This window comes from Rhincodon typus, chromosome 31 (genome assembly GCF_021869965.1).
Source record: "Rhincodon typus isolate 14 chromosome 31, sRhiTyp1.1, whole genome shotgun sequence".
NCBI lineage: Eukaryota > Metazoa > Chordata > Chondrichthyes > Orectolobiformes > Rhincodontidae > Rhincodon > Rhincodon typus.
In genome coordinates, this window is record NC_063362.1 from 28550176 (window position 1) to 28569056 (window position 18881).

Sequence of the window (18881 nt, forward strand, 5' to 3'; positions counted from 1 at the left end):
CATTGCTGGAGTGTAAAAGTAGAGGAAAAGTTTTTACAACTGTGCAGGCTGTTGTTGTCAAGTGTTGACAACCACAACAGGTTTGGTCTCCTTATTTAAAGAGGGATGTTTTTGCATTGGAATCAATTCAGAGATTGTTTAGGAGGCTGATTCCTGTGTGAAAGAGATTGATTTGTGAGGAAAGGTTGCTAAGATGGGCCTAAACACATCGAAGTTTAGAAGAACGAGAGGTGATCTTACTGAAATATATATTCTGAGGGAGCTTGATAGGGTAGATGGTGAAAGGATTTTTTTCTTTGTTGGGATCTAAAACTAAGGATCACAGTATCAAATGAATTTTAAGTAGGTGGTGAAGAGGAATTTATTTTCTTAGAGGATCGTTCATCTTTGGAATTCTGTATTCCAGCAAGTAGTGGAGGCTGGTTCATTAGATATATTCAAGAGTCAAGTTGAATTTTCGTCTACAAGGAGGTCTAAGATTATGGGGACAGGCAGGTAAATTAAGTTGAGGCCACAAATCAGATCAGCCATGATCTTTTTGTACTGCAGAGCAGGTGAAGGACTAAATGGTCTATTCCTGCTACTTTTTGTGTTTTAATTTTCTTTTATTATCCTCGTAGACTTTGGAAAATGATAGTGCTAAGGATAGGAAAGAAGAATAATTTCTGATATGTGCACAGGAGAACTTTCTCGGTGTGTCTCCAATCCATTCGGAAATGAAGCAATGGTTTCAATGAAGCTCAGGGGATAGTAAGAATTGCCGATGCTGGAGTCAGAGGTAACGGTGTGGAGCTGGAGGAACACAGCAGGCCAGGCAGCATCAGAGGAGTAGGAAAGTTGGCGTTCGGGTTGGGACCCTGCTTCAGCTTTCCTACTCCTCTGATGCTGCCTGGCCTGCTATGTTCCTCCAGCTCCACACTGTGTTATCCCCGGTTTTAATGAAGCATCTGGTTTCAAAAAAATGAAAGAAAAGCAAGAGGAGTGAGTTGCAGTAGTGCATCAATGATATTAGCTTAATTTAGTTTAAGGAAGTTACAGATCAGAAATGGAGAATGGCTAATTTCATTGATTAAGTTGTAAAATTTGAACGCATGATAAAAACAATATGGATGGTGGTAAGGGAGGAGAGAATTCGGGTGGAAACAGTGTATTCCTTCAAAGAGAGAGTGTACAATGTATGAATATAATGTGCTCTAGATGAAAAAGAGAATAAAAATTAAGACAATGCAGAAAAAGGAGACTTGTGACAAGATTAAGAAGGAAGATTAAGTTAAACTTCAGGAAGATTATGGGAAGTACCAGTGTTAGCTTGGGTGGCAGAAATGATTGAGAAAAGATTAGCAGGTAACACTAAATTGAATCTTAAAATATTTTACAAACATGGAAGTCGTCTGTGAGGAAATAAGCTGGTTTTGTTCAGGATCCAAACAAATTTTCATCCAAAGGCTTGGCAAAAGTATTAAATGTGTTCTTTTAAGTATTCTTTTGAAAGTAAGCAGATGACAGGAAAGTTACATTGAAAGAAGGGAGGGTAATAATGGATAAGACGATCATAGGCACAGAAGATGCACTAAAAAGATTACCATTACTGTAAGTTAGTAAGCCACAAGGTCCAGATAGAATGCATCCTTCGTTGTTGGAAGAAGCAAAGATGTAAATAATAGAGGCATTGGTCATGATATTTCAATCCTTATGGGATAGAGGTGTGGTGCCAGAAGCTTGATTATGTTATGTTTGGTAATGTTATGCCACAATTTTGAATTCTCCAGGAAACCACAGATCAGTCAACCTGACTTCAGTGCTAGATAAATTATTGGAGACTGTTGTGGGGGCAAACTGAACTTTCACTTGAAAAGACATGACTTATCAAGGAGAGCGAGAATGGTGATTAGTTCTGATTTGTTTGGATTCTTCTGAGCCAGCAGCAGGTTGTTTAAAGTGGTGCAGTGGACATATGTAATCAATAAGATGGGAAGAATGCACTGTCTTTCTCTATTCTTGTTACTCCCTGGGTCTCAAATTTAATTACTTTAACCACATTCCAATATGGGCAACCATATGCTTTTCTTATATTAAATATAATAAAAAGATCAATCAAATAGGTTTCTTTAATAAACACAAATGATTGATTTATTCTGGAACAAAACTTCATCCACCAAGATGCTAATGTGATTTACACACTCTCTCTATTATTGAAAATATAAATGTTTTCTCCATGAAATAAGCTAAAGCACACGTGAATATACACACACTTCCCAAAAAAAGGATGAGGTTTAAGATCGTCAGATGGCTGTCAGTCTGATGTTCTGGCACGCAAAGACAGATGTCGTTGTACATGTAGTTACCTCTGGGAACCTTTAGTTGTTATTCACAAAACATCAACAAACTCTTTCAAAAGCTTTCCTTACTAGAGCTGCTGGACTGAAGCTGCAGATACCAAAGTAGATCCACAAGAAGGATTCTTTTCTAGGAGCAAGGGTGGTCAGCTGGGAATCATCCTTCTTTCAGCATGCTTCTATAGAGCTACTCTATTCACTGGTCAAAGCAGAAACTGGAACCGGACTGTCATAAACCCAAGCGGATGGCCTGCAGTAAATTAGCAGTTCTCACCAGAGATGTGACAACTAGGAGATGCCTTTTAATGTTCAAATATCCTATCAATGACCTTTTAAAGTATTGACAAAAACTTGTTTAAATTGTAAAACCTTCATAAGAATATGTTTTGAACTGCAAGAGGAATTTTGGTAAATGCCACATGGAAGAATTCTCACAAAGTTATGGGACTAAACCTGACTGTTCCTTTGAAGATCACATGCAAGCATGATGAGCTGAATGGCCTCCTATCGGTGCTGTAAGTTTCCGTGATTGATCCACTGTTTTGACTACCATTTAGGAACATTGCAATTGAGATGCAGCAAATCAGTACAGGAATGCGTGACCTACTAGTCCATGTGGTTTGTAAAAATGTCATGTGATATGACACAACTTCTTGTTTTCTTTTCCAAAAATACATCTCTTTTGTCTCAGTAGCCTACTTCAGAGTAAAACTTTAACTACATCGTCTCTATATCAGTAATAATGTTTGTACAGGATACGTAGTTTGCCCAGACTTCTTTTGAATTGGGCACAGTGTAATCTTTATTAGGGGAGGAGCTGCAAAGAAAGGCTTTTACTTAAATGGACAGATGTCAGCAGGGTTGGGGTGGCCACTGTTCTAGCAAAATAAAAACAGCCGGACATGAGTCCTGGAGAATACAAAGTACTGTACCTCTTAAATTTGTTCCTTTGCCAGCTCCTTTGTTTCAGTAAGAAATTAAGATATTAAGCAGACAAGTAGGGAAGATGAGTGCTGGAAGAATGAGTAACTTGCATTTACATTTTGGGTAAGAACATGTATAATATGTTTGTATATTTTTTGCAATAGTATAGATCAAATTTAAGATAGAACCATGTACTATGAGCTTTCCTGTACATCGTTGTCATCGTGTTCTGATCACAAACCAGCCATCCAGTCAACTGAGCTAACTAACTTCACCTTTATTGTTCTAACGTAGAAACAGAAAATGCTGGAAATATTCAGGTCAGGTAGCACCTATGGAGAGAGAAACAGCATTGAGGTTTTAGGTTATGCCCTTTCATCAGAAGTGGAAACAACATGGATAGAGCAAGATTTAAGAAAGAAAATGGACAGGGAGAGGGGCTGAGAAGGATAGTCTCTGATAAGGTGAGAGGCAGGAATGATTTAAATGGCACAAGAGAAATGGTACTGATAATGGGACAAGAAAAGAAAGATTGTTCTAGAGGAGTCATAAAAAGACAACAGCAAAGTCACTGTCAGCAACTGGTATTAGTAGGAGCAGTAGTCATGATCTAAAATTGTTTAAATTAACATTGAACCTGTAAGGCTGTTAAGTTGTATTGTCATGTGAGCTTAGAGAGCATTGGCGCAATATTCTCTTCAAGGGTAAATTATACCCAAGCCAATTTTGAAAAGTAAATTTGAAGCAGGAATTTTAAAACCCATTAGTGTGTAGGAGTCATTATCATAGAATCAGAGAATCGCTATAGTGTGGAAGCAGGCCCTTTGGCCCATCAAGTCTACACCAACCCTCTGAAGAGAATCCTGCCCAGACCCACACCCCTACCCTATTCCTGTAACCCTGCATTCCGCATGGCTAACTCATCTAGCCTGCACATGCCTGAACACTCTGGGCAATTTAGCATGGCCAGTCCACTTAACCTGCACATCTTTGGACTGTGGAAGGAAACCGGAGCATCCGGGGAAACCCATGCAGACATGGGGAGAATGTCTGTGTGGAGTTTGCACAATCACTCGAGGCTGGAAGCGAACCGGAGTCCCTGGCAGCAGTACTAACCACTGAGGCACTTTGCCACCCCGAAAATTATGATTTTAAGTACACCATTGAATAGAATTACTAGAGGATGGAAATATTAATATGAGGCTTGAATGAATTATAGAAACAAGCAAACATGAAACTTGCCAGATATAAACTAATACTTTCTTTTGTTAAAGCAGTTGGTCCTGAATTTTGTTTTGTTTTTAATCTTTACTCATTCAGGAGATGTGGATGCATATATGTAATTTTTGATGCAATTTCATATATTAGGTGAGAAAGTGTAATAAAATTAGTAAAGTTGTGCTCAGTCTTATGTTCTACATGTCACATCTTTTCCTTTTTTTGTTGTTGTCTATTCCATTTCAAGCACCTGATGTCAGAAGTTAGGAGGTGATTTGATCAGTGTTATTTAAAGCCATGGAAGGTATATTCCTGGAATAGAAAATGAGGACAATGAGATGATTTGCTTTCAAATTGGAGGAGTTTGAATCAGAGTATTGAAAGAGCCTGACACACTTTTTGTGTTGAGGGTAGAGGTGGGCCAGAGACTGAGAATTCTGAAGTAAGTTGCTCATCTCCTGACTCGCTAAAGACTGTCCATTATCTTATATCAATATAAGCCAGAAGTGTAATGGAATACCATCCACTTGGCTGAATGAGTGCATCACCGATAACACTTGAAGCTCGACACTATCCAAAGCAACCCATTTGATTGGGACCCCATTCATCATTTCAGACATTGTGCAGTGATGTAGGGAAGTCAATGGTAACCCAAACACAAGGTGCACTTCAGTGACTCTCCAGTGTTCCTTTGACAGTTCCTTCTGGTGTGGGCATGATGGGCTGATTAACCTCCTTTTTGTACTGTAACACTTCGTGATTCAAATCTATGACCTCTAACATCTAGAAGAACAAGAATAGCAGATGCTTGGAGGCACCGCTAGCTGCAAGTTCCCATCCAAGCCACACCTCATCCTCTCGATGAATTGTACTACCGTTCCTTCTCTGTCATTGGATTAAGATCCTGGAACACCCTTCCTAACAGCACTGTAGATAAATGTGCACCAACTGTACTTCAGTGCTTCAAGAGGGAGGTTCATTGCTACCTTCTCGAAGACCATTAAGGACAGACGACCAATGTCTTTACCGTTCACCCCATAACCCGTGAAAGAAAATTAAATTGTGGACTAATGTTTGATTTCTTCATAACTGTCAGCTCAGTGGAATGATGTTGATTGATCCTGGCTCTGTCCAAAACCAAGGTTGGGTTATTTGTCTCTTCAATATAAGTTGTTAGCTTTATTTCTGTTAAATTTATATTTCCCCTTCCTCCCTAAACCACAGAACAAGCAAAATATCCCAGTTTGAAAATGCAATAACTTTTCACTGTTGGCATTCCTAATTCGTGTGGCATATAATGAAGTGATAGTGAATAATTGCTTAGTGAAAGGATACATTGATATTGATTAAAAAAACCAAAAGAACTACGGAAACTAGAACTCAGAAGCACAAACAGAAATTAGTCAGCAAATCTGGCAGCATCTATGGACAGAAATCAAAGGTAATGTTTAGGGTCCAGTGGCCCTTCTTCAGACTGATGGTAGCTAGGAAAATGTTGGTTCTTATTCAGAAGATAGGGTGATGATAGAGCCCAAATAGAGAGAAGGACAGTTGGACAGACAAGGGAGTGGATAACAGTCAGCCTAGGAGAATGAATAGCTGCTAATGGAGACTATCAGTGGCTAACAACGGCTTATTGTGTAATAGCAGACCATGTGATAACAAGGGCTGGTGTGTGTGGGTTGGGGTAAGAACAAGGGAGAAGGTGCCTCAAGTCCTAAAATTATTGGAATCTATTTTAGAGTCTAGACAGCTATAGAGTGCCCAAGTCGAAATTGAGGTGCTGTTCTTCCAATTTGCACTGAGCTTCACTGGAGCACTGCAGCAAGCCTAAGTCAGAGATGTTGGCCAGGGAATAAAGTGGTGTGTTAAAGTGGCAGGCAGCTGGAAGCTCAAAGTCCTTCTTTGCAGATAAACCATCAGTGTTCTGCAAATGGTCACCCAGTTTATGCTTTGTTTCCCCAACATATGGGAGACCACATTGTGAGCAGCAAATACAGCAGACTAGATTGAGTGAAATGCAGGTAAAGGTGCATTTGGGCCCTTGGATACTAAGAAGGGAGGAAATAAACAGGCAAATGTGACATCTTCTGCAGTTGCAGGGGAAGGTGCCGTGAGGCTGTGGAGCGGTGTTGCTATGAAGGAGGAGTGGACCAGGGTGTCCCGGAGGGAATGGTCCTTGCAGAAGGCTGACCAAGGGAGGGGAGAGAACTATGTATCTGGTTGTGGCATCTGCTGGAGGTGGCAGAAGTGGCAGCTAATGATCCTCTGCATGTGGATGATGGTGGGATGGTCATCAATTTTACTTTCAATTTTCACCCTGCACTCACCTTCACCTAGTTCATCTCTGACTCCTCCCTTCCTTTCCTCAACATCTCTGTTTCCATTTCTGGGGATAGGTTGGCCAAAAACCTACACAACAAACCCACCAACCCCACACTTACCTTGACTATACATCCTCACGCCCTGTTTCCTGTAAAGATTCTGTTCCATGCCATCTTTGACGAGGAGGCTTGTAAAATGCCTACCTTTTTTCCTCAACCAAGGATTCCCCAGCACCATAGTTGACAGGGCCCTCAGCTAGGTTTGACCGCACTTTGGCCCTCGCCCCCTTTCTTCCATCCCACACAGTTATAGGGTCCCCCTTGTCCTTACCTACCATCCCACAAGCATTCACATTCATATGATCATTAGCCACCACTTCCACCACCTCGAGCGGGATGCCACCATCAGTTTTGAAGAAACATAGAAAATAGACATAATGCAGAGGTGTAAGTGTTGGACTGGGTGGACAAGATCAGAAGTCACACAACACCAGGTTGTAGTCCAACAGGTTTATTTGAAATCACAAGCTTTTGAAACGCTGCTGCTTTGTCAGATGAGTAGCATTCCGAAAGCTTGTGATTTTAAATAAACCTATTGGACTATGACCTGATGTCAAGTGACTTCTAACATTAAAAAATAGGTGCAGGAGTAGGCTATTTGGCCCTTCGAGCCTACACCACCATTCAATGTTTCATGGTTGATCATGCAGCTTCAATATTCCGCTCCCACTTTCTCTCTATACTCCTTGATCCCTTTTAACCGTGAGGGCCACGTCCAGCTCCCTCTTGAATATATCTAATAAACGGGTCACTGGATCCGAAACATTAACTCTGATTTCTTTCCACAGGTGCTGCCAGATTGCTGACTTTTTTCCAGCAATATTTGTTTTTGACATTTGCAATCATATTGCTGATGGTGCTGTGTTATTATCATCATTCCATTTGATATAAATGAAAGAGTCCAAAGAATTATCTGTTTTTCATCACTATTTTACTATGAAATGTAGGAGTACAGAATTGTGCAATAATTTTCCAAGAATAAGATTGTTGGCCCCAGTGTCCTTTCAGCTTTCAGCAGTTATCTATGGAAATTATTTTCTGACGGGTTTCAGCCTGAATATATTTTAAAATTAAAAATATGGAACATATGGAACCTAAGAGTTGAAATCTATCGTCAAGATATACACCTATATAGCTGCAAAAGTCCTCTCTTTTAACTTTAGTAATAGACTAATAATGCGGTGCTTACAAATGCGTCTTTATAATGACTGATTTGTGTTTCCCTTTTGAAGCATCTGCAGAATCTGTAGTTACTTAGATTACGCCATGTCAGGAGTGGGATCTGTCCTTCAGCAGTTTGTCAGTGGATTGAAGAGTCGCAGCGAAGAGACCCGGGCTAAAGCTGCTAAGGACCTGCAGCATTATGTCACCACTGAACTTCGAGAGGTACAATCAAATAGTAAAAATTTAAAACTAGTGAAAGGTGATTGCAAAGCTTTGAAATTCAAATTACAGAATTGTAATTGGTCACTGATAATGCTGATTGGATACTTGGCATTTAAAATTATGTAATAGAATAAGAACATATGAGTCCTGAGTTCAAATCCAGTTAGTATATTCCTTTTATAGGATGCCACTTGCTTTTTACATAATTTTAAAGTTGAGTTTATTTCACTAGGTTCTATGACCAGGGATGGTTTAAGTTCTTTATGTCCTCCAGTTGTTTTGTGTTGTGCTGTCGATACCCAATCTGTTTTCTGCTCCGTATCTTTCTCTTCCTTGTTCCATTTATTTGGAAATCTAATTTAAAAAGTGGGTAAAATGTAAGCTAATGCTTTCAACTAGTCAACTAATAACAGCTGCTAATAGCTGCTAATGGGGACTATCAGTGGCTAAGAATAGGTTGGGTGTAATTAGCCATTGACCAGTGCAGTTCGCCACAAGATATATTTAAGGATGGACTAGCTAGTGCTGAAATAAAGGGATATTGGGACTTAACATAAATGGAATTAGGTCGACTGCAAAAGCATCAATGTAGGCAGACTGTGTCAGACAACCTGTTGTCTTGTGATCTCAAAGTATGGAACCAAGCAGATGAGTTGTAGTGCCCTTGGGATTTTATGTTTTGTTAATTTTTTCATTGTCCTTTCAACCTAAATTGCACAATTTTCTTAAACAATTTTAATATGCATCCCTCAAGGTCAACCAAGAGGAAGTCACTTCATTCTATGATGAACTGAACCACCATATTTTTGAACTTGTTTCCAGTTCCGATGTGAACGAAAGGAAAGGAGGAATCCTGGCAATTGGTATGTGCAGCATAAGAAAGAGAGAAATAAAAGCAGTATTATAAAATAAAAGTAAGAATATGGAATTTTATATTTCACCCTAACACTTGAAATCATCCTTCTGTTTTAGGATGATTATTGCACTTAATAGTATATCATCTGAAAAGATGCATGAAGTTACATTTCATGGGAAAGCAAGATGTAGCATGTTTACTCTGGAAATCTCAAGTGGTTTATGTACCAAACTATCCTTGAGCATCAACAGCAGTGTTAAATTGAGTTGAGACCCTCTTTATTGTGTTTACTCTGTGGGTGATGATGGATTTCCTAAAAGTGCTTTCTTTCCGACAGCAGTCAGTTACTGCAACCTGGAAGGAGTCCAATCACCCCATCATGTCCAGGCTGACACATGAGAACAATCTAGTCAGCCCTGTCCCATGCTGTATTCCCTTAGCTGTGCAAGTTTATTTTTCTCAAATACCTTTCAAATTTCCTTTTGAAACAATTTTGCGGTAGGAAGAGTTTAGGGGTGCCTGTAGCAAAGGGTGACAATAATATTTATTTTATGAATTAAAATTTAGCGATTTACTTTTGAATGGCTAACCACAGAACAAGTAATCCAGTACATTTGAAGAAATTATTATATATATTCTAATTAAACTAGAGTGCGATAATACATTGCCTTATTGTATATTTTGTTTGTTGAATCAATAATTATAGTATATTATAGAAATTAGTGAAGTGTGAATTTTTTTAACAAGTTTTTGTGTTAATATGTTTGCTATACAAACCTCTTTTTCTTTCCTATATTTGATGTGCAAGCTTATTTTTTATTCCCAATGCAGTGAGTCTGATTGGAGTTGAAGGAGGAAATGCCACCCGAATTACACGCTTTGCCAATTACTTACGTAACCTGCTGCCATCCAGTGATCCTGTTGTTATGGAAATGGCTTCAAAAGCCATGGGCCGTCTTTCCATGGCTGGTGATACCTTTACAGCTGAATATGTTGAATTTGAAGTCAAACGTGCACTTGAATGGTTAGGAGCAGATCGTAATGAGGGAAGACGCCATGCTGCTGTAAGTCTTGTCTTGGGCTTGTTTTTCAACACGAGGCACGTGAATCAAAGAACAGATCTTATTTGTTGGAAGGAGGAAGAATTTGTTTGCTTGTCTAATCACACATGATAGCTCATTTTACAAATATAGTTTAATTTATTTTAATTTCACTTATCTTTTAATTTCACTTAATCGGAATATCTTGCTAACTGCAAGAAGGTATCAATGCAAACTTATTTTTTTAAAAACCTTCCCTTTCATGCGAGGAAGTCAATTCCGTCTAGTTGGTGCATTACAAGTACAGTACAGACACGCATGGAACATTTTCTGACATGGAATTAGTAGAGATTTCAGTTCTTAAAACTTCTAAAGCAAATTGAGATGCAGAAATGATAAAATTCGATCTCCTGAGTGCATACAACGCAGATGCCTGTGCCTCTGTCGGTCCTTTAGTTTCAGAAGTGTATTAACTTGCCAGTTTTCTTACCAATAACAGAACGGCTAACTTGAAACATGTTAAGTATTTAAAATTAAATAACCTAAATTTATCATAAAATCAACAGGTCTGATTAATTTCTCAAAAAGCAATTTTAATTGCCATTTTTAACTGAGTTTTATCGTTTAAAACTAATTTGGGGTGGAGTGAGCATTTTTCTTTGGAGAGCCAATCTGTTTCCAGGTAACAAAAAGAATAGTTTTTGAGAGACTGATAAGATTTTCTATAAATGCAGATCTCTAAAATAATTCATGTACAACAAATTACAATGAATATATGGCAGAATTCTTGAACTTAATGTTTCTTAAACAATAAATGTTTGATCAGTGTTTTTTGTGGTGTTGGAAGGAACATTGGTTGGGCTTAGAAGGAGACCTCAACTTTATTTTCAGAATTGTCATTGAATCCATCAGAGCCACTAGGAAACATATTTCAATTTAACTTTCATCCAAAGGATGGTACCACAATGTTGACCTCCACAACAACTGACACGAACTGAACTGCGTAAGACTGACAACCTCTTTTACATGTTTAAGCCTGACATATGACGTGAATTCTCAAACTTTTGACTGTTGAGATGAGATTGCACTGACTTAATGTTCAGTAACACAGCATCACTGAGATTTACTCTTTAACCAAGAAGTGTAGAAAATTAATTTATTTTGGATTCTATTTAAGTGCTTTACTGCACCCTTAACCCTTCTATCTCTTCCCAAAAGTAGTGACTTGTACTGAGATAGAGAAAGGGTAGGCCCACTCAAGGACAAAGGAGGGAAGTTATGCGAGGAGTCAGAGAAAATGAGAGAGATTCTTAATGAGTACTTTGTGTCAGTATTCACTGAGGAGAGGGACATAACGGATGTTGAGGTTAGTGATAGATGTTTGATTACTCTAGGTCAAGTCGGCATAAGGAGGGGGAAGTGTGGGGTATTCGAAAAGGCATTAGGGTGGACAAGTCCCCAGGACCGGATGGGATCTATCCCAGGTTACTGAGGGAAGCGAGAGAGGAAATAGCTGGGGCCTTAACAGATGTCTTTTGCAGCATCCTTGAGTACGGGTGAGGTCCTGGAGGACTGGAGAATTGCTAATGTTGTCCCCTTGTTTAAGAAGGGTAGCAAGGATAATCCAGGTAATTATAGACCGGTGAGCCTGACGTCAGTGGTGGGGAAGCTGCTGGAGCAGATACTGAGGGATAGGATCTATTTACATTTGGAAGAAAATGGGCTTATTAGTGATAGGTTTTGTGCAGGGAAGGTCATGTCTTACCAACTTGATAGAATTCTTTGAGGAAGTGACAAAATTGATAGATGAGGAAGGGCTGTGGATGTCATATACATGGACTTCAGTAAGGCGTTTGATAAGGTTCCCCATGGTAGGCTGATGGAGAAAGTGAAGTCGCATGGGGTCCAGGGTGTACTATCAAGATGGATAGAGAACTGTCTGGGCATCAGGAGTCAGAGAGTTGTAGAGGAAGGGAGTTTCTCGAAATGGAGAATTGTGACCGGTGGTGTTCCACAGGGATCCGTGTTGGGACCACTGTTGTTTGTGATATACATAAATGATCTGGAGGAAGGTATAGATGGTCTGATTAGCAAGTTTGCAGATGACACTAAGATTGGTGGAGTAGCAGATAGTGAAGGGGACTGTCGGAGAATGCAGCAGAATATAGATAGATTGGAGAGTTGGGCGGAGAAATGGCAGGTGGAGTTCAATCCAGGCAAATGCGAGGTGATGCATTTTAGAAGATCCAATTCAAGAGCGAACTATGTGGTAAATGGAAAAGCCCTGGGGAAAATTGATGCACAGAGAGATCTGGGTGTTCGGGTCCCTTGTACCCTGAAGGTGGCAACGCAGGTGGATAGAGTGGTCAAGAAGGCATACGGCATGCTTACATTCATCGGACGGGGTATTGAGTACAAGAGTTGGCAGGTCATGTTACAGTTGTATAGGGCTTTGGTTCGACCACATTTGGAATACTGCGTACAGTTCTGGTCACCACATTACCAAAAGGATGTGGATGCTTTGGAGAGGGTGCAGAGGAGATTCACGAGGATGTTGCCTGGTATGGAGGGTGCTAGCTATGAAAAGAGGTTGAGTAGATTAGGATTAGAAAGATGGAGGTTGAGGGGGTCCTGATTGAGGTCTACAAAATCATGAGAGGTATAGACAGAGTGGATAGCAAGAAGCTTTTTCCCAGAGTTGGGGACTCAATTACTAGAGGGTCAAGATTTCAAGGTGAGAGGGGAAAAGTTTAAAGGAGATATGCGTGGAAAATTCTTTATGCAGAAGGTGGTGGGTGCCTGGAACGCGTTGCTGGTAGAGGCGGGCACGATAGCGTCATTCAAGATGTATCTAGATAGATACATGAATGGGCAGGGAGCAGAGGGATTCACATCCTTGGAAAATAGCCGACAGGTTTAGATAGAGGACCTGGATCGGCGCAGGCTTGGAGGGCCGAAGGGCCTGTTCCTGTGCTGTAATTTTCTTTGTTCTTTGTTCATGACTACTGGCAGTTGTTTGTTATCTTGCACAATAACTGCACACTATGTTTGGGAATAAAGAATGTCGGCAAACATTTGACCATTGAAGCACTGCAGCAGTGTCTGTTGCTGACATTACCTGACCACATAAGCAATGCCTACAGGAGTTGCTGGAAAGTTAGATTTAGAAGATTTGACTTGATTAGTCTTTCTATGTTCTGCAGTGCCACCATGGTATTGAGGACGGTTGTGTGCAAATTTAACCTCCACAACATCTGACACAACTTGGATCAATGACCAAACTGGGACTTTTCTGGTTTGGTTTGGCCAGACACTGGATAAGCTTATTAAGCTATTACCCAGAATATGTTTTCCATTTATTGAACTTAGAAGCACTTTGAATTTTGATTGATCTGGTGGGAAAAGTTGAATTGTGAAGAGTAAGTTCACAGTAGTAAAATCTATATTTTGTTGAGGTTGTTTTCCAATTTCAGAAAAAAAAAAACATTTGCACAAGATAGAAATTAGGAAAGATTTCTTGCTTTTCAATGCATGTTTAATTTTGAAACACTTTGCTTTATGGATGTCCTCAGCAACTGAGATCCCTCTATGCATATGGTTTCAAGAATACAATTTCTTTGTAATGTTTGAGTCTGTTTTCAAAGAGCCTTGTGCTTTTCTTTTGAAGGGGAATATCCTACAATATAAAGGTAACACTGCTTGTTTGAGTTGAAAATTCCTGAGGCTAAGGCCGATGCTATCACTGGTATAGTTCTTGAAGAAAAATGAGTTTTTTGCTAAATACTCTTAATAAATGGCACTCTGTTTGATAAAAGATTGAGAACCAGATATTTAGTTTGACATTTAATGCTATGAAAATGAAGAACTCCACATTTTTTTTTCAGGTTCTGGTGTTGCGGGAATTGGCTGTTAGCGCACCTACATTTTTCTTCCAACAAGTGCAGGCCTTTTTTGACAATATATTCTATGCAGTCTGGGACTCCAAGCAGGCCATAAGGGAAGGCGCTGTTGCTGCCTTGCGTGCATGTCTGATTCTTACTACTCAGAGGGAAACCAAAGAAATGCAGAAGCCCCAGTGGTACAGGGTAAGTGATTAAATAATTGCTGTCAACATACAATTGGCAGTTGTGGTCGGTTGGCTCGCCGAGCTGGTTCGTTGTTCCGCAGACATTTCATTACCCTGCTGGGTGACATCATCAGTGCAGCCTCCGATGAAGCACCATTGTGTTTTCCCACCTGGTATTTAAACTCTGGAGTCCATTGAGCTGGATTACCTCACTTCGGGTTTTCCTTCGCAATGGAGTGATATGGGGTCGAGTTCTATGTGTTTGTTGATGACTTTCTTCGTGGAGTACCAGGCTTCTAGGAACTCCTGTGCTTGTCTCTGCTTCGCTTGTCCCAGGATCTTGGTGTTGCCCTAGTCGAATTAGTGGTTCTCCTTATCCATGTGGATAGAGATCAGTGAGTATTGGTTGTGTCTTTTTGTAGTTAATTGTGTTCATGTACCCTTGTCGTTAATTTCCTTCCTGTTTGTCCGATGTAGTGTTTGTCACGGTCTCTGCAGGGAATCTTGTGTATGACATTGGTCCTGTCCATAGTGGATAAGTGGGTCTTTGGTTCGGGTGAGCAGTTGTCGTAGGGTTGATGAGGGTTTGTGCACTCTTCTGATGTCCAGTGGTCGTAGGAGTCTTGTGGTTAGTTCCGATGTGTTCCTGATGTAAGGTAGCGTGATAAGCGTGTCGGGGTGTGTAGTATCTTCCTGGTGTTGTTTATTTAGTCGGCAACTTCTGACCCAGTTTTTCGGATATCTATTGTTGTACAAGAAGGGTTCCAACCTGAAATATCAACTTTCCTGCTCATTTGATGCTGCCTGGCCTGCTGTGTTCCTCCAGCTCCACACTTTGCTATCTCTGACTCCAGCATCTGCAGTTCTTGCTATCTCTGGGACATTAAAATAGTTTGGTTTTGATACATTGATTTTTCCTGTACTTTTCTTTGATAGTTCTCTTTACCAGATATAAAAATATTGAAAATGGGGAGGAAAAAGAAAAAGTTTGGCTGATAATGAGTCTTTTTGCTTTTCAAATGGCATAGGAATGCAGTACATCATAAGAATGGATGTGTTAGCTGACTAATAGCTGAAGCATTGGCAAGTCATGTGATTAAACATTCAGAGTAAACTTAATTGCATTTGGCTACTCAGCTTTAACAATTGATTGTGCACTGCATTAACTGGGCTTTGTTGTGCTACTGAAGATGCCAAAATTGACTTCTGTGTTTCTGGGTTAAGTTAATGTTGCTAAGATGTTGTCTCTTTTAAAAAGTCTGTTACATCCATGTAAAATCCTCTTCAAGAAATTGAAACTAGAAAATCTCTTACTGCAAAATTGCTGAGATACACCCAGTGTACACAACACATCCCTTAGGCTTTGGGGTGAAAGGTCAGCACATCGATAGCTGCATTTCTGGTAATAGTTAACTGTTAAGTTTGTTCAAACCCAAAGGAAAATAGCCTCAGTAACTTAATGACCACAAACTGGAAATTCACTTCTTCAGTTTTCTTTCCAGATAGCTCACCTCATAAAATTTAGAAGCTGTCGATTCAAAATAGTTTTTGATGTTTTACATCTAGCAAACCTTTGAAGAGGCAGAGAAGGGTTTCGATGAGACCTTGGCTAAAGAGAAAGGCATGAATCGTGATGATCGTATACATGGTGCATTACTTATTCTAAATGAACTGATCCGAATCAGCAGCATGGAGGGAGAGGTACGTTTAGGGTTAATTTTCTACCAGTTACTAAGAATACTTGTATTATATGTCTCTGCCAGTTAGGTGGAAATGCTGGAAATTTTACCTCCACTACAAGAGTGGAGTTTGTTCTGAAATAGTTTTAGGGGAGTTAGTGCCTTGTGTGAGGGCTAAACAGCATTTCTTCACATCAAGTTGTACCATTGCAGCTGTGATACTGTCCAGAAATTCCAGTGCAGGGGATGTATGTATGTGATTGTATGCATTCTGGCAAATCCCACCTCCCTCAGTTATTTTTGCAAAATTAGAAATCTGTAGATCTTGCTCTTTGATGTATGCTGTACACATAGGATTTAAACTGCTGTGATTTAGATCAGCATTGACTGAACACTTAAATTGTAACTATATGCTGAGCTAATAGTAATTGTCAAATAGTACCTAATCATGACAGTTGCTGTTCTATGTCATAACTTCAATAGATTAGTTTTCATTGTAAAATATTTAAATACTTTGGTTTGCTGGTTCATATAGTTAGCGAATAACTAGTTGGAAAGGTTAGTTCATTCATTTTAATATCTTCGCTCTCAAAAAACTTCTATTTCTACTCCTTTTTCTTTCTTCCAGATTCCCACCCCCTGACACCCATGAAAGTATACTTTTGGCATTGATCTTCATCTGCCTTTCACTCATTTTTAGTTATGGAAATAAGTATTGTGGTATCCTGCTGTTGAAAGATGCAAGTTAATCTGATGTATAAATTGGATTTCCTGCTGCACTTGTTTCTAGTGTTTGGAAAACCAAGTAGTGAAAGAGTGTTCAAGTCGCTGACTCCACCAGCCAAATGTCTCTTTCAGCCATCCTGCGCATGGATCTGCTGATGGGTTTTGTTTTATCAAGAAATAATTAATCATGTTCAACATTTAAATATATTTCACAAGCATTGTAGGTGAGGACTGAAAAGCTTTCTTTAAAACTAGAGTGAGGCTGGAACTGAAAATGTCTTTTTAAAAGTTCATATTGAGGTAAATCTTGCTGTCATGTGGACTTTTGGGATAACAGTTTGAGTCAAATTTCTTCATTGCATGTATTATTTTTTGAACGCAATATTCAACGCAATATTGTTTTGATGTTCATTTATTTTTAACAAAGCGCCTGCGTGAAGAGATGGAGGACATCACCCAACAGCAATTAGTACATGATAAGTACTGCAAGGAGTTGATGGGATTTGGGGCTAAACCCCGTCACATTACATCCTTCACAAGTTTCCAGTCTGCACAGCCCCAACAATCAAATGCTCTCCTTGGACTTCTCGGATACAGTACACCACAGGGCATTACGGTATTTGGAACAACACCGGCTCCATCTAAACCAACTTTGGTGGAAAGCAGATACTGCCGTGAATACATGGAAGTGCGATTTGAACAGGTAGCAACATTTTGCTTAATGTTAGCTTTTTATTGTACGTTCTTGGCTATATATATTCCATGTATGCAATTTTAATTAACTCTATGTAGAACACACTGGTTGTTTACATGGGCCTATAGCACTGGCAGCACAGTGTGTAACTGGCTTTGCATTTTTGCACAGTGTAGCATCAGGCTGCCACTGCACTTGCTTGACAGCATGTTTTGTTTCTTATCCCCAACATTCTTGGTTGAAAACATGGAACCTTCATTGTCATTTAACTAGTGATGGTCTTAATAGTAGAATCACACAGCTCAGAAGGAGGTACTTGAGACTTCATGCCTATGCTGACTCTTTGGATAGCAATCTAAATCAGTTTTACTCTTCTTATGTTTTTCCCCTAGTCCTATAAACTTTGCTACATCAGATATGTTTGAACTTTAAAGGTCTGTTCCTGTACTGAATATTGTATCTATTCGACATTGTTTTTTGAAAGTTATTGTTCGATCTTTCCAGCTGCTTTCACCATCTTTTTCAGGCAGAGGATTCCAGGTAATTATATGTACTTTGAATTCTCTGCCATTAGCATCAACTTATTTTGTAAGATTGTTTTAAAATCCAGGAATGAAGTGTTTTTGTTTATATAGTTATAGTTATATAGTAAGTTATATAGTTATATAGTTATATAGTTATAAAATGTAAGAAGCTATATACGAAGACAGACCGACAAATCCACCAGATCCTATGTCACAGGAGGCCTGAATAGATAGTGCAACTCCACCTTTTATTATACCACATGATGTCAAATTTTGCAATGACATTGAATACCTATGATGTGGAGATGCCAGTGTTGGACTGGGGAGGACAGGTCAGAAATCACGTGACACTAGGTTTACAGTCCAACAGGTTTGTTTGAAAACACAAGCTTTCAGAGTCTCAGTCCTTCTTCAGGCGTTAGTGAGAGAGGTAGTATCAGACACAGAATTTATAAGTAAAAGATCAAAGGCTCACAACACTGATGAGGATGCTCTAAACAAACCTAAGATGCTTTTAAACCTTTAATCAGTTAGAAGGTTTTAATTGATTAATTAAACCAGCTCTGAGGAAGGGTCACCGGACCCGAAACGTTAACTCTTTTTTTTTGCCTTCACAGATGGTGCCAGACCTGCTGGGCTTTTCTAGCAACTTTGTTTTTGTTCCTAATTTACAGCATCCGCAGTTTTTCGGTTTTTATTTAGAAGGTTTTGATTGATTAATATGTATATGTAAATCCCCAAATTCCTTTCACATCATGGTCTTGAGAGAACTAAAACATTTATCAGTGTAAAGAAGAGGTGACATTTTGGGTCAGACAATGCATGATAGGTGTGAGGCCTTATTTAGTTCTATTTGTGTTCCAGCTGGTGTCAGACTGGTTTTATTTCTAAGGTAGTATAGACTAACTGTCTATAAATGGTGTGCTTTTTGAACAAAATGTGTCTGAAAATGCAAATTCACCCCATAATTCGTGTGTGTGTGTGTGTGTGAGAGACAGAGAGAGACAGAGCGGGAGAGCACGTGTGGACTGAGAGAGAGGGCGAGCGG

General features: G+C 39.5%; 1 protein-coding gene across 1 annotated transcript in view; it reads left to right on the forward strand.

Annotated features, from left to right (window-relative positions):
* The window catches only part of mtor (mechanistic target of rapamycin kinase), a 358206-nt gene that overhangs the window by 3238 nt on the left and 336087 nt on the right, over positions 1-18881 (forward strand). The window contains exons 2-7 of the mRNA XM_048614903.1: positions 8095-8248; positions 9003-9111; positions 9936-10168; positions 14029-14229; positions 15777-15911; positions 17043-17318. Of these exons, the coding sequence (XP_048470860.1) occupies positions 8095-8248; positions 9003-9111; positions 9936-10168; positions 14029-14229; positions 15777-15911; positions 17043-17318 (1108 nt within the window). The remainder of the gene's footprint in view (positions 1-8094; positions 8249-9002; positions 9112-9935; positions 10169-14028; positions 14230-15776; positions 15912-17042; positions 17319-18881) is intronic.